A 16,496-nucleotide genomic window follows, 5' to 3' on the forward strand; every position below is an offset into this window, starting at 1 on the left:
AGTGGTCTTGATTTACACTCTGACTAATCATCGGTCCTCAAGCAGACCTGAATGGTTGTCTATGAGTAGAGCACGCATCTAGAAATCCTGTGAGGACCTATTCTTCAGAACCACCTCCAGAAGAAGATGGTGAGGAGAATGAATAAATACGCTCCCAGAAAAATTCCAGACAAACTCAAACAGAGCTCAACTTCAGCAACAGGACAAAATCAGCTCTGTGCTACCCAGACTTCCAACAAGGAGAAACATCAGGCATCCATGGCAGTGCTCTTGCACCATTTCAGCTCCTCAGAGCTAAAGCACAGTACTGAGAAACAGTCTTATGACCAGAAAACAAATCTTGGCATCCAAAGAAAGCTACATCCATGTGCAACCAGCACAGTTCATAGATTGATGGGGGGGAAAAAAATAAAGAAGGGAGAAAAAAAAAAAAGCCTGCATTGCAGTGAAATGCATTGATTTATGCTGCCTAAGAAGAGCCCATGGAGAAGAGCCCAGCTCCTCATGAATATTGCATAGGCACCCTCCTGCTGGGTGAAAGGAAAAGTGAAGGGGATTACATCACAGCAACAACAAATGAGGCTGGTGGAGTAGCACAGAAGTACTGCACTATATATGTGCCAGTCTGGCTCTGACAACCAGTTGAAATGTTTCTTTTCCTCTCTGCTTCAGCTACTCATCAAATGGTGACAGGATAGTAGGTGCAGGGCTGGGTGTTCCAAAAAGTGAAACACAGACACACATATGTGCTTGTCCAAGTTTGTCCTGTCTCCCTTTCACCCGGCAGCAATGCTCTTCTGAGTCTGTGACTCACAAGGGTCTGAAAGCTCTCCAGTCCCTTTCCAGCTATTTCCCCAGAAGTATGACACTCCTATGACTCATCTAAAGAACAAAAAGCAACATGCAATGCTCCTCAGAGCAAAGGACGGGATGCAAAAATCTGAGTTTCAGAGCTCGGAGGTCTTTCCAGCCATGACTAACTCTCAAGATGTGATCTCAGTCTTCTGGGTTCACAGACCATTACCCACCACCATAACAAACCGTCCTAGTCTCCCCTGCATTCAATTCCCCAGCCATCACACACCTGAGAAGTCATTTCCCATTAAAACTGAAAACCAAGATATTGTGGAATTGTGTTTCATGGGGAAAATACAAGGAAAAGAAGGGCAGAAAAGCATGTCCCAGTAGTCACCCCTAGCTGCTAGTATGGGAAGAAGAAATGTAATATCATTCCATCAGAACTCTGCCATGGCCAAGCCACTGATTTATACAGAAGTGTTTCTAATGAAGCCATCATTGTGCTATCTACAGAAATGATGAACATCTATATTAAAGCAGCCTAGCAGGGAAATGACAACATCCCTGCTGAGTCTTTATTTACCTTCTATTTGAGCCCACGTCCTCAGAGGTACTTAGGCCTTCTCTGCCATTTGCATACCCCTAATATTTTCAGAACCACTGAAGCTGTCACCAAACCCCAGAGGTCCTTGTATTTTCACAACTAGCGTCTGCAAAGCTGACTGTGTGCTGCTTCCCTTTGCTCCTGCATCTGACAACTCTCACCTACACCATCACAGAATCACAGAATGGCAAGGGTTGGAAGGGACCTCTGGAAGGTCATCTAGACCATGGCTGAATGGTGAGCCAGTGCTGGTGGAGGGAGATGCTTTTTTACCATGCTGCTCCTCTGAGAACACCTGAGCTGAGGGTCATCAGATGTCACCTGGGACATGGACAGATTAATGACTCACACCTCCACATAAGCTGCTTTTTACCAGCAGGAGGCTGGGGACACAAGGCTAGGACAGACTCCTTCTGAATGAGACAGAAAGGTAGGAAAGCAGCAGAACTAGCTTAGCCTACCTCCAAAGGTTCAGAATAGAATACATAGAATACATAGAATAAACCAGGTTGGAAGAGACCTTCAAGATCATCGCGTCCAACCCATCAACCAATCCAACTCCGCCCAAGCAACTAACCCACAGCACCAAGTACCCCGTCAAGTCTTCTCCTAAAAACCTCCAGTGATGGCGACTCCACCACCTCCCCAGGCAGCCCATTCCAATGTGCAATCACTCTTTCTGTATAGAACTTTTTTCTAACATCCAGCCTGTATCTCCCCTGGCGCAGCCTGAGACTGTGTCCTCTTGTTCTGGTACTGCTTGCCTGGGAGAAGAGACCAACATCCGTCTGTCTACAACCTCCCTTCAGGTAGTTGTAGAGAGTAATAAGGTCACCCCTGAGTCTCCTCTTCTCCAGGCTAAGCAACCCCAGCTCCCTCAGCCTCTCCTCGTAGGGCTTATGTTCCAAACCCCTCACCAACTTTGTTGCCCTTCTCTGGACTCGTTCCAGCAAGTCAACATCCTTCCTAAACTGAGGGGCCCAGAACTGGACACAGTACTCGAGGTGCGGCCTAACCAGTGCAGTGTACAGGGGCAGAATGACCTCCCTGCTCCTGCTGGCCACACTGTTCCTGATGCAGGCCAGGATGCCATTGGCCCTCTTAGCTGCCTGGGCACATTGCAGGCTCATGTTCAGTCTACCGTCGACCAGCACCCCCAGGTCCCTCTCAGCCTGACTGCTTTCCAGCCACTCTGACCCCAGCCTGTAGCTCTGCATGGGGTTGCTGTGGCCAATGTGCAGAACCCGGCACTTGGATGTGTTAAATCTCATGCCATTGGACTCTGCCCATCTGCCCAGCCTGTCGAGGTCCCTCTGCAGAGCCTCTCTACCCTCCAGCAGATCAACTCCTGCCCCCAGCTTGGTGTCGTCAGCAAATTTACTGATGATGGACTCGATGCCCTCGTCCAGATCATCAATAAAGATGTTAAAGAGCAAGGGGCCCAGTACTGATCCCTGGGGCACACCACTGGTGACTGGCTGCCAGCTGGATGTGGCACCATTCACTACCACTCTCTGGGCTCGGCCCTCCAGCCAGTTCCTAACCCATCTCAGTGTGCTCCCATCCAAGCCATGGGCTGACAGCTTGGCCAGGAGTTTGCTATGGGGAACGGTGTCAAAGGCCTTGCTGAGGTCCAGGTAGACTACATCCACAGGCCTCCCCACAGGATGGAGTGTTCAGTGGAACATGGTGACTGCTTGGTCAGATGTGCACCACTCACTGGCCTAGTATTGCAAATTTGCTATTCCTTCTGTACTCTGGGTTTGGTTATCTCTGTGGATCTTTTCTAAGTTGCTTCCAGAAGACTCTTAGCTACATATCGAAAGATCTTGCCTTACATGCTTGAGTTTCCCTTGGATCACAAGAAGAGCCTGAATTCTTACCTCAAGGCTGATCAGTCTCTGATGTGGCAAGAAATTTACTCATTAGACTGCAGAAGCAATAAACCCTCTGAGAAATCTGTGTAAATCAATCATTCAGGCACATCAGCAACTCACATTGAGTATGTGAGGTTTATCAGACCACAATATGCAACTTCATAGGTACCTTCAACACAGTAACTCACCATGGCCTGACTTGAGCAGTGAACAGGAGACCTCATGAGATCAACCACTGCCACTGTTGCATTGGGAGGGATGTGCCAGTATATCACAGAATCATACAATGGTAGAGGTTGGAAGGGATCTGTAGAGATTATCTAGTTCAACCCGCCTGATGAGTCAGGGTCACCCACAGCAGGTTGCACAGAGGTTTAAAAATCAGGAGACATTTAAAGAAGGAGATTCCATAGACCTATTTGTGAAAAGCAGCCTGTTCCAGTGCTGTCAGCCCCCACAAAAGATTTTTTTTTTTCCTTTTCCTGTTCTAGTTTATATCTATTGCCTCTTGTCCTATCACTGAGCACCACTGAAAATTGTCTATCCCCACATGCTTGATCCCTATCCTTTAGATATTGATCAGCATTGACAAGATCCTGTCTCAGTTTTCTCCTCTCCACACTAAACAGCAACAGATCACTAGCCACTCCTCGTAAGAGAGATGCTCCAGTTCCCTCAGCATCTTTCTAGCCTCTGTGTACACCACCCAGTAGCTCCTTGTCTAGGCTGGGCTGAGAAGCCCAGAATTGGACACAACACAGCAGGTGTAGCCTCCCTAGGACAGAGTAGAGGGGAGCAGAATCTCCCTTGACCTGCTGGTTACTCTCTCCTTACTGCAGCTTAGGTTACCATTGGATTTATTGGCCACAAGAGCACACTGAAGCAGTGCTCCCTCTTATCTTTGAAATATAATTATTCTTGCCATTTTCACATCCTTCTCTGTCCCTGGCTTCTCTTTCTTTTGTTTTGTTTTCTTAGGAAAAGCAGTACAACAGTGACCCAGGAATACATCTTGTCCTCTGCTTACCCAGGAGTAAATAATAAAATCAAAGAATGATTTGGGTTGGAAAGGACCTTTAACAACCATCCAATCACCCTGCAATAAGCAGGGATATCCCCAAGTAGATCAGGCTGTCAGAGCCCCATGAAGCCTGTCTTTCAATCGGTCCAGGGATGGAACCTTCAGCACATCCCTGGGCAGCCTGTGCCAATGTTCCACCACCATCATAATGAAGAACTTCTTCCTAATGTCCAACCTAAATGTAGCCATCTCTAATTTAAAACTATTACCTCTCATCCTATTGCTAAATGCCCTTGTAAACAGTTCCTCCCCAGTTTTCTTGTAGGCTCCCTTCAGATTTTGGAAGGCTGCTCTAAGGTCTCTTCAGAGTCGTCTCTTTTCCAGGCTAATCAACCCAATTCTGATTTTATAGTAGAGGTCCTCCAGCCTTCTGATTATCTTTGTGGCCCTCCTCTGGAACTGCTCCATCCCTCTTAAGTTCAGGGCCTGAGAGCTGTACACACTAACTGTTCTTGCTTCCATTATCCACCAAGAAGGGCTCCTTAGTGGATCTGTTTCACAAAACCAGTCATGCTGCTGCCCCTCAGCACCTCATTAGCTCATCAAAAGAGAAGAGAAGAGCAATGTTGCCAGTGCTTCCTCTCCAGTCTGAAATTTTCCAGCACTGCAGTGGTTTAGGCAGCTTAGCATGGATCTAATTGCCTTCCAAAAGATCTTTTTGTCATGGCTGTTGTTGTGCTGTGCCTGGGTTGGACTGCACTCATTAATAACAATTTTAGCATATGAAAAGCTTGTAACAAATCCATGTGCTGCAGACAGCAGACACAATTACAGCAATAACATAATTAGGGTTATGCAATAGCTGGCTGGATCTCGACCACTGAAGGAGGAAGAGATATGTGAAAGGGATAAGGGAGGGCTGCTAGAGCAGAGCAGGGCTGAAGGAAAGCTTGGGAACAAGCTAGCAGCTAGATGTTGTATGGGATGAAGTGAAGCAAGGAAAGGGCATGCTGTCAGTTCCTCTGTTGACACAAAACTGCAGTTTCACTTTTATGGGGGATAGCTGAGCTACAAATCCTGTATTTGTGTTGATTAGCTCCACAGAGAAGGACCTGGGAGTGCTGGTGGACAACAAGCTAGCCATGAGCCAGCACTATGTTCTTGTGCCTGAGGCAACCAATGGTCTCCTGCAATGCATTAAGAAGAGTGTGGCCAGCAGGTCAAAGGAGGTTCTCCACATGCTCTGCTCTGCCCTAATGAGGCTTCCTCTGGAGTACTGAGCCCAGTTCTGGGCTCCTCAGCTTAAGAGAGACAAGGAGCTACTGGAGAGAGTCCAGAAAAGGCTACAAAGAGGATGAGGGGACTGAAGCATCTCTCTGAGGAGGATAAGCTCAGAGACTTGGGGCTGTTTATCCTGAAGGAGAGAAAACTGAGAGGAGATCTTATAATTTCTTATCAGTATCTGAAGGGCAGATGTCAAGAACATGGGTCCAGACTGTTTTCAGTGGTGTCCAATAATAGAATAAGGGGCAACAGACACAAGCTAGAACATAGGAAGTTTCACCTAAACATAAGGAAATTTTTCTTTCCTTTGAGGGTGTCAGAGCAGTGGAACAGGCTGCCCAGAGAGTCTGTGGAGTCTCCTTCTCTGGAAAGATTCCAAACCCACCTGGACATGATGTTGTGCAACCTCATCTAGGTGATCCTGCCTTAGCAGGAGGGTTTGACTGCATGATCTTCAGAGGTCCCTTCCAACCCCTACCATGCTGTGATTCTGTGATTCTAAGTTTGCATCTCCTAGTGAGGCCAATGATTTCATTTTGAAAGTACATGGCTTTTTCTGCTGCTTTTAATCTTAGAATAAATGGTAGAGAATGGATGGACAGCACTGAGTCAATGGTTGAAGAATGAATCTGTGCACAGATAGTTTCTCCAGGAGAAGATACCATCCAGCATCATTTCAGTGCACAGCATGTGTGGCTCTAAGGCTGTACCCTCTATATATAGACACAATTTTATCTTGCCTACTGCATGTTGGTGCAATGAGGAGACAGCAGGAGCTTTTTGGGCATTACAATTTCAAAACAACAAAACAACAACAAGCAAACAGTCTTAAGATACACCAAAAGCTCAGCAGAGAGGCAGGGAATGAGATGTACCCCTTGTCCCCAGGGACAGAATGAAACAACATGGGCTTTAATTATAGCCAGGGAGATTTTGGCTGGCCATCAGCGAAAATGCTCTGATGGGAAGGACAAGGAAGCATAGGAATGGATTGCCTGAGGAAAGCAGAGGCTCTGTAGTTGGAGGCCTTTAAGAACGGGGTAGACAAGCATCTGTCAGTAAGGCTTTAGACAGAGCTGATTCTGCCCTGAGACAGGAACTGGTCAGGCTGACCTCCTGAGGCCCTTTCCAGCACTGTTTTTTATTATCTCTACAGACAACATCCCTCTACCTTGACCCTTGGTAGGCTGTATCTTGAGCCTTCTTTCGGTCAGGGAAAGGAGAGAGAGAAAACTGAATTTTTTAAAGCAAAGCCAGGATTTGCACCTGTCATTTGATGCTCTCTTTTAAAGCCCTTGTAGTCACCCCAGTGCTTCTGTTTAAAACCTCAATAACTTACAATGCTAGGATGCATGCAGTTTGTAATCTTGATTATGCTAACTAATCCAGTTTGCCTTGCTTTCTGAAGCTAGCTGCAAAGTGGCCAACAGATATCACAAGCACTGCATGGGAAGCAACCATCTATTGACCACAGAAAGAGATGAGACCACAGATGGCAGGACCTGGATACCAACGGCTTGGTCCGGTGGTGTTTGTACACTTATAAACTACAGATGCTACAATTCTGAATCCCACAGATTAGGTCACTTCAAAGCTCTTTTAGTCCTGAACCTGGAAAGTCCTTTTGCATGGTCTTCATCAGAAGATTCTCAAGGTCTTAAGGACACTTGCAACGTCTCTGTTGACTTTCAGCTTCTTTTTTTGAGGGACTACTTTTAACGCACAGTAAGCAGCCAAAAAGAGATCAGGTCCCTGCAGGGATGAGAAGAAAGCATCAGTTCATCTCCTTGCAGCTCTGCAGGTATTTTGGGCATTAGTGTGCACTGGAAAAACTCTTTAGCTTCCGCTTTTTTGTGCTCTGCCCCTTTTCTGTCTCCCACATCCCTGCCTCTATGCCAGGTTTCAGTAGGGAGACATTGTATTGATTGTGATGCAGGCAATTAAATGGTGTTAATGAAGTTCAAACAAGTGTTATCATAAGCTTGGCAGCGTGGAGAGAAATGAAAGGTCAGCCACAGCCCTTTGTCATCTTTTCAGTGTGGTTTTGAATGCTAATGAGGCAGTCCCAATTAGAACAGGCTCTCCTTTGTATTGCTTGGGGATTGCATCAAATGCTCCCAAGTTCTCCAGCTTTCTAGGCTCAAAGGGGACATTTGAAGTAAACTTGAAAAGATGCAGATCTGAAGCTGCTCTAATGTAAATTCAGCGAAGCCTATGGAGTTTTACTAACAGAAGTCAGATGAGAATCTGGTGTCCTGTTCCCATTCTTACCCTCTTTTTTTCTTTTTTTTTTTTTTTTTTTTTTTTTCTTTTTTTTCTTTTTTTTTTTTTTTTTCAATAGACTCATGCAATGATAATGGAAAAGTCTCCACCTTGTTTCAGAACTACAGTCTGCCCCTTCATGTCTTCAACAAAAGCCAAATAGTCTGTCCCCATTTCTTGGGTTAATTTTTCTGCCTCAGTCAGGCCTCACCTGCTGCAGGAACCCCAAGTGATGGCTGCACCTAGATAGCTCTTAGCCAATCACTTTCACAGTGAAAAGAGCCTCAGGTGTGTGAATTGAATGCTAAACCAGGTTTTCCCCAGAAGTCAGGATTTCTCAGTGGGATTGTTTCAGTAGGAAGAGTCCAGCTCTGCTTCCAATAGTGTTAAAAATTATTGTTGGGATCAGATTCCTAGCTGACTACTATGTGGAGGTAGGCATTGGTCAGGCTAAAATCTGTAGCTATTCCCTTCTCAACATACATTCACCATATAAAGAGGTGGAAAACTAATCCTTGAAGGATGGGAGGAAGGTACTTTCACCCATGCTTGCTTCTTATGCCAAGATCATCCTCTGCTTTGCATTTTCTGAATCCTAAATGCACAATCCACCCTGAGAAACCACCAAAGGGATGGCTTGGAGGAGCCCATCTCAGCCACCATTTCAACAGACCTCTTAGAAGTAAGGAGACTGTGTTTGCTCCTGAGTGCCTTCAAGTTGGCTTACAATCTATCACTGCCTAATTGCCCTCTTAGAGTTTCTTCTTCATCAAAGAAGTTCATTTGATTTCAGGTTCTTCTGATTTACTCAACCTCGTCTTAAACTCCCCAGCTGAAAATCTTTTTATCTTATGATTTGTTCTTTGAAGAAGTCTAGTGGTCTTGAAGGATGCCATCTCCAGCTGATGCTGACTACGGAAATAGTTCCAACCGGTCCTGAAAGCCTTTGGATTTGGATAACTCCCCCAAAGTGCAGTTGCCGACTGGAGAAAAGGAAATCATTAACTCAGGGCAGAACTGGAATTACATTTTATTCATCCTTGATGTTTTCCCTTTGATCTACCATGGCATCCAGGTGCCACTGCCTTGAGTCAGTGGAAAAGACAAACAAAAAATGTTAGCAGGGCAGAAGTTCTAACCACATTCCAAAACCCACAGCTTCCCCTTGCGCTTCAGTGCAAGCTGTCAGACATCAGCGCAGATAACAACCCAACACATGCTGGGCACAGAAATCCAGTGCTGTTCCCTAGCAGCAGGAAGTGTTATGTACCTCTTTTGCAAACCCAGTCGTTTGGGAAAACTTCCAGGGAAATGCATCACTTGTTGCTGCAGACCACTGGGCAACAGGATTTGGATCCAAAAAGTTGAAAATGAAATCAATACTGGCAAAACAAAATGGGCTTTGCAGCCTCCTGTTTATCCAGCTGATGGAAAACAGCTCTGTGGAGAAGGACCCGGGAGTGCTAGTGCACAGCTTCACTGTGAGCCAGCAATGCATTCTTGTGGAAGAAGATCAAAATGAGATCCTAGGATGCAATTAGAAGTGTAGCCTGCAGGTGAAGGGAGGGTTCTCCTCCCCCTCTACTCTGCCCTAGTAAAGCCACATCTGGCATATTGTGTCCAGTTCTGTGCTCTCCAGTTCAAGAAGGACAGGGAGCTGTTGGAGACAGTCCAGTGGAGGCTACAAAGATGTTAATGGGACAGGAGCACCTCTCTGAGGTGGAGAGGCTGAGACCTGGGGCAGTTTAGCCTGGAGAAGAGCAGACTGACACAGGATCTTCTCAATGCTGATCAATATCTAAAGGTTAGACAGCAAGAGAATGGGGCCATACTCTTTTCCACTAATGGGAGTGGAGAGAAACTAGAACACAGAAAGTTTCATTTGAGGTTGCTGGAGCCCTGGAGCAGGCTGCCCAGAGTTGTGGAGTCTTCTCTGGAGAGATTCAAAAGTCATCTGAACACAATCCTGTGCAACCTGATCTAGGTGAACCTGCTTTGGCAGGAGGGTTGGACTAAGTGATCTCTAGAGGTCCCTTCCAATCTCCACCATTTTGTGGTTCTGTGATTCTTTAAAAAAAACCAAAACAGGTGTTGCAGGAGGAAACAGCCTGTTCTCAACCTCTGTGCCACAGTTTGTCTCTCAGATGTGCCATCTCCAAAATAAAAAGCTAACCAGGGTCATATATAAAACATAGTATTTGTCCACAGAAACCAACATCCACTAGATGTAAGATTGCTAAAGGATCACAAGAGCACGACATCTTTGGGTCATTGTTGGTGCAAAGTGCATTTCCAACTGAATCTCCAACATCTCCTACCCCTATCCAAGTCAATCCAGCAAGCATTTCCAAGAGTTTTTAACCACATATAAAAATAATTGTCTGGACAAATCAGGGATGAATGGTATCACTGTTGTAAAAAATGTTATCTCATGCTGACTAGGAGACAGAGCTCTTTGATCAGCTCTGTTCCCCTTCCACAACATGAGAGAAAATCATCTCCACCAAAGGAAACACAATGGTTTACACCATACAGTGCCTATAGTGGCAGCGCTCTCATGCAACCTGCTTGGCATTATCACCAGTTTTAGACAGTGAAAGCATCCAGACAAATCATTGCTCAAAAATGGATGACATTGCCCAGGAATGATCTGTAAAATAAACCCATCTTTGTATTTACAGAGCAGCAATCATTCCCCACCTGTGGAGTTCCCAAACCTGAGCAAGTGTAGCATTTTGAACAACAAAGCACAGATCAAGGTTTATTCAAATAGACAAGCTCCTGCTCAACAAAGACCAAGATGTGCTATTTGCTTGCCCCACAGAAAATCTTAGAGAAGTCCCTACATATGTAGGGACTTTACTGTGTCCAGTTCTGTCCTTTAAGAAGGACATTAAGACTCTAGAACATGTCCAGAGAAGGGCAACGAGGCTGGTGAGAGGCCTCGAACATAATCTCTATGAGGAGAGGCTGAGGGAGCTGGGGTTGTTTAGCCTGGAGAAGAGGAGGCTCAGGGGAGACCCTCTCGCTGTCTACAACTCCCTGAAGGGAGGTTGTAGCCAGGAGGGGGTTGGTCTCTTCTCCCAGGCAACCAGCACCAGAACAAGAGGACACAGTCTCAAGCTGCACCAGGGGAAGTTTAGGCTCGAGGTGAGGAGAAAGTTCTTCACTGAGAGAGTTGTTAGCCATTGGAATGTGCTGCCCAGGGAGGTGGTGCAGTCACCATCCCTGGAGGTGTTCAAGAGGGGATTGGACGTGGCACTTGGTGCCATGGTTTAGTAGTCATGAGGTCTGTGGTGACAGGGTGGACTTGATGATCTTTGAGGTCTCTCCCAAGCTTATTGATTTTATGATTCTATGATATTGCAGACATAGTTACATTGGTAGTATCCCTTGTAGAGTAGCTTTACGAGACACATTCAGTACAGTAGATTGAACAGCAGAGCTACAATTCTTGCAGATGTGGATAAAACACCTGTAAAGACCTCTAACCTTTCAAAGAAACACCTACAGAGCTTCAGTCACCAGTCTGTCAATCTTATGGTATCTAATTCAAAACACAGAAAAGCCTCCAAGGAAAGTTGCTGGACTTGGAAGAGGGATGGGTAGTTGTATAATCCTAGGGGGATCTAGGTGGCATGGGGACTGTCACAATGATGACAACCCTTGCAATTGACTTGTTATTGCTAGCTTAATGCTGAACTTGATGGACTTAAAGGACTCTTCCAGTCAAAACAATTCTATGCTTCTATGATGCTGATAACAACAAACCACTTCTGGTCTGTGTGGAAAGACTTACATGCCCACGTACTTCACAGGGCTCAAACACGTTACCACCCCTTCCTGCCTTCCTCTGTCACTTCTCAACAGTTTCTCCTTCAGAGAAACAATGGCAAACACCTTCAGTTCACACCTCTAATTAAAGTTCCATCTCTTCTGTAAGACACATGGGAACAAAAGACTAATGTGGAGATTTCTACCTAGGCAATAACCAAAGAAAGCCCCAAGACAGCTACTAAAAGCAACACTGATGATGCCTCCTACCTCCATCCATGAATCACGGCCTTCTTGTATCACTTGCTTACGTCACTCCTCTTTCTCGAGTTAAAACTCACCTTTCCACCCAGTTCTTGTAGCTGGGGATGTCCTTGGCATACAGAAGCTTGTTGGAGGGTGAATCTTTGCCCAGACGGTGCTCTGAGGTTGAACAGGAGTCCATGAAAGTCTGAGCCACTACAGAAAGGCAGGCATCTGTGATGCTGTTCTTATGGATGTCGAAGACAAACTGCGGGTTCTTGATCATGTTAACCCAGAACCGTAATGGCAGGCTGCAAGAGGGGTGGGAGAAGTGGAAGATGTCAGTCAGTCAGTGCATGGTTCATAGGCTTTGTTATGTGAGCTTATAATGGTAAATGTTGGATGGGAATCAAAGATCATGGTGTGGATTTAAGGATTCTGGAATAAGCTTTGATAGACAATAAATTTCACTACCTGTAGGCCTCTAGGGACAGCAGTGGACTCAAGTGTGTCTTTTGTCCTTTTTATCCATACAAGCTAAATTTTGTCAGTCTTAAAGGCAATGCCATTTAATTGAAGTTGCACATAAATTAGTGGAAGTACAATGGGGCTGATGAAAATGAGTCCTAACTTCCCTACATTAGGGTACTATGTAAAGTTGACCCTGTTGGCTGCTTCACCAGATGAGGATAAGCACTACACCCTCAAAACTTATGGAGAACATTTGTCATTGGGGAACTTGGCTCTTAGCCTGAACTGCAACCTCTCAGGAAGAGAGGTAGGTAGAGCTTCCAGGCTGAGACTAGGAGTGGTAACAGCATGCACTGTGTGCTTTGGACATCATTTACTGTCATGACCCACAGCTCAAGTGCAAGTCCATATATGATCCCAGCACACTGGGCTTAAAGCAGTTGTTACATGACAGGGAAAACTCTGTTGCCTTAAAGGGGGGAAAAAAAAAAAAAGAAAGGAACTGGGAAACAAGTGCTGTAACCTTTGAAATGAAAATAAATCTGCCCTAACCAAGCAAGTGTTATTCCAATTACAATATAAAGTCCTTATCCCACCTCTCCTCCCCCCGCCCTCCCCTGCCTTTTTTAACACCAGAGCATTCTAGGATTCTATGATTCATTTTTATGAGATGCCCTGAGGTATCTACCTCCAGCTTTTGCCTCAAGCCTTTTTGTCAGGGCAAATGCATTCATATGAGATGTGTCACTGATCACAGAGTCAAACTCTTGTCTCTCTGTCAGGTAGACTGTTAAGGCTACCTTCAGTGTCTGCACCTTCCCAAGAGGAGATTAGTCCTCAGCTTAACAAATTCACCTGATGTTCAGGGTAAACTCCCCAGTTCCTCCATTGCTCCCATTTGCTCGTTACCTTCATGTATTCACAACATCATAATAAATTCAACTCTGGGTCTGACACATTTCAGGTAACAGCAGGCAGTTTATCATGTTCTGACAGAGGGATGACACCACATTTTCCTAAACCATTGTGTGTTCTTCCGAGCCAGCAAGATCACAGAACAAATGTAAAGAAAGCTCCACACAGATGATCCTATCAGCCACATTCAGAAGTGAGAGAAGCTGGCAATGAGACCTGAGGGAGCTGTGGAGGGAGAATATTTTACTCTGGGAATGGAGATTCATCTATTGGGTGATGAGGTGGATGAATTATAGAATAATAAAGGTTGGAAAAGGCCTCTAAGATAATTCTCTGCTCTGCTGAGACCTTGCCTGGAGTACTGTGTTCAGCTCTGGGGCCCTCCACAAAAGAAGGACGTGGACCTGATGGAGAAGGTCCACAGGAGTGCCACAAAAAAGATCAGAGGGCTGGAGCACCTCTCCTACAAAAACAGGATGAGAGAGCTGGGGTTGTTTAACCTGGAGAAGAGAATCATTTCAGTACTTGATGGGAGCCTAGAAGAAAACTGGGGAGGGACATTTTTGAAGGGACAGTGTAGCAATGGTTTTAAATAGAGAAGAGTAGATTTAGATTGGACATTAGGAAGTTCTTCACTATGATGGTTGTGGAACACTGGATCAGTTTGCCAGGGAGGTGGTAGAGGCCCCATACCTGGGGAGATTCAAGGTCAGGCTTGATGGGGCTCTGAGCAATCTGATCTAGTTAGGGGATGTCCCTGATGATTGCAGTGGTGTTGGACTAGATGACCTTTAAATGTCCCTTCCAGCTCAATACATTCTGTGATTCTACGATCATCAGGTTCAACCACCAACTCAGCACCACCACGAAGAACTTCTTCTGCAGGCGTTTGGATGGCAAACACAGCCAGAGTGAGGAGGGTCTGCCAGTGCATGTCTATGTGTCTGGGTGCGAGGAGGGGCTGGCAGCATGATGTCCCTAGCTGGGACTAATGAAGCCCATGATGTGACTTCAAGTAAATTTAATCTGATTGAACAGATTTCTTCAGACTGCCCCTTTTCCCACATACACACTCTGCCTTCCCCCACAATCCTTCCCCCCCCCTTAAATAAACCTCCAGCTCATTTAGTCTGAGTGGCTGCAATCAGCCTTAGATTAGTGCCACAGATAATGTTAATAATATGCTAATGTTTCATTAGTTGAAAGCCTCTTTGGTGCATGGGGTTTCTTTATGTCACTGTGCTGTGATGATCTGCCATCAGCATGGCTGGGAAAAGGGAAAAAATGCATGAGCTGGGAGCCCCATGGCTCTCCTCTGCGGTTCCTTTTATAGTCCCTCTATTTGCACAGGAGAAGAGGAGGGAGCGATTCCCCGGGAGACTCTTTCCAGCAGGGAGACTCAGCAGAGAGGAGCTGCGGAGATCTTTTCTCTCCACTGATCTTGGCTTTTCCCTGCTCTCCCATTACCTGTATGAGGAAGGGATGCTGCCTGGCAGCTGGAGCTGATGTCAGGCTGATGTCATGTGTTCAGCCCTAGTGAGGCCACACCTTGAACCCTGCATCCGGATTTGGGCCCCTCAGTACAAGAAAGACATTGAGGTGCTGGAGCCTGTTCAATGAAGAGCAACCAAGCTGCTGAAGGGCCTGGAACAAAAGTCTTATGGGGAACAGCTGAGGGAACTGGGGTTTTTTAGTCTTCAAAAGAGGAGATTGAGAGGAGACCTCAACACCCTCTACAACTAACTCAAGAAACGTTGGAGTGAAGTGGGTGTCAGTCTATTCTCACATGCAGCAAGGGATGGGACAAGAGGAAACAGCCTCAAGTTCTGCCAAGGAAGGTTCAGGTTGGATATTAGGAAAAAATTCACAGAAAGGGTTATCAGGCCTTGTAACAGGCTGCCCAGAGAGGTGATGGAGTCACCATATTTAAGAGACATGTGGATGTGGTGCTGAGGGAAGTGGTTTAATGGTACTGCTTTAGCAGTAGGTGCAGGATTGTGAACTCTAAGTGAACAGTTGGATGTGATGATATAAAAGCTCTCTTACAACCTTGACGGTTCTATGAGTCTATGACTTTGTCACTTTGAAGGAGATTCACATCCACCTTCACATCCTTTAAATGCTTAGTACTATTTGAGATATTTTCCTGGTCCCAGCCATCTGCCCAGGAGGGTACTAGTCTCCTGTGGACGCTGAAAATCCCCTGCAGATGTCTGTTACACCTTAAGATATCTCAAATGGCACTAGATGCTTATGTGTGAAGGAGGGCTGAACTTGATTTACAGCCAAGTTCCTTCCAGCCATTAACACTCCATGATTCTGTGTGGGCCATCAAATCAGCTCTATTTCCCTGAGACTAGGGTGGAAATTCAAACACCCCTTCTAGATGAAGACAGTGGTGCTGAATCCTACCTAGATAATTCTATGAGCATGGGCACTGCACCATTTTCCCTCATGAGGTCTCTCAGAAATACTGCCACCTCCATACAAAACAGGGCAAACTGGGACTTGTTTTAGCCAAAGAGCTCCATCCTTGAGAGCATCCTTTAGATTCTGGCATCTTCTGACTTCCCCATCTTTGGGAAGACTGAACTTCATGTTCTGAACCTCACACCAGGCTTCTCAGCTTCCACAGTAGCCAGATCCCAAATCACATGGCCCTTTAGTCTCCCTCTAGACCAGGACCTGGTGCTGGACTCTATTGTGGCATCTTACTCACCAATTACTCTTCCAGGTGTGCCGCACATGGGGGTCATGGATGTTGTGTTTGTCAGCCTGCTCATCCAGGAAGTCAAACATGTATTTGATAGCCAAGGGAAGTGCACTGCCACGGTGAGCAGTGCTGAAGATGGTCTCAAAGAGGTCATCTACAAATTTCTGGAGGGTGCCCTGTTGGGAGAAGGAAGGAAAGAAACATGTGAGATACCAAGTGGGAAAATGATATTGAATTTTGGTACCCACTGAGAAAAGATTCTATCTGTGGATCAGGCCCAGAAAGTGTGATTGAAAAGTGAGAGCTATGTCATATCTGTTAAATGTGACATGAGTTGAACCTTTTAATATAGATGCTTTCAATATGAACCCATTGGAGTGGGTCCAGAGGATGCCATAAAAATAATCAGAGAGCTGGAACCCTTCTGCTACGAGGACAGGCTGAGAGAATTGGAGTTGTTCAGCATGAAGAAAAGAATGCTCCTGGGAGACCTTATTGTGGGCTTTTAGTACTTCAAAAGGGCTTATAAGAAAT

At 45.8% G+C, this 16,496-nt stretch overlaps 1 protein-coding gene across 2 annotated transcripts in view; it reads right to left on the bottom strand.

Annotated features, from left to right (window-relative positions):
• The window catches only part of PLXNA4 (plexin A4), a 538,983-nt gene that overhangs the window by 5,033 nt on the left and 517,454 nt on the right, over positions 1-16,496 (bottom strand). For both annotated transcript variants that reach the window (XM_054178000.1, XM_054177999.1), the window contains 2 exons: positions 15,969-16,138; positions 11,962-12,174 (listed from right to left, as the gene is read on the bottom strand). In XM_054178000.1, the coding sequence (XP_054033975.1) occupies positions 11,962-12,174; positions 15,969-16,138 (383 nt within the window). The remainder of the gene's footprint in view (positions 1-11,961; positions 12,175-15,968; positions 16,139-16,496) is intronic.

This window comes from Dryobates pubescens, chromosome Z, assembly GCF_014839835.1.
Source record: "Dryobates pubescens isolate bDryPub1 chromosome Z, bDryPub1.pri, whole genome shotgun sequence".
In the NCBI taxonomy this organism is placed as follows: domain Eukaryota; kingdom Metazoa; phylum Chordata; class Aves; order Piciformes; family Picidae; genus Dryobates; species Dryobates pubescens.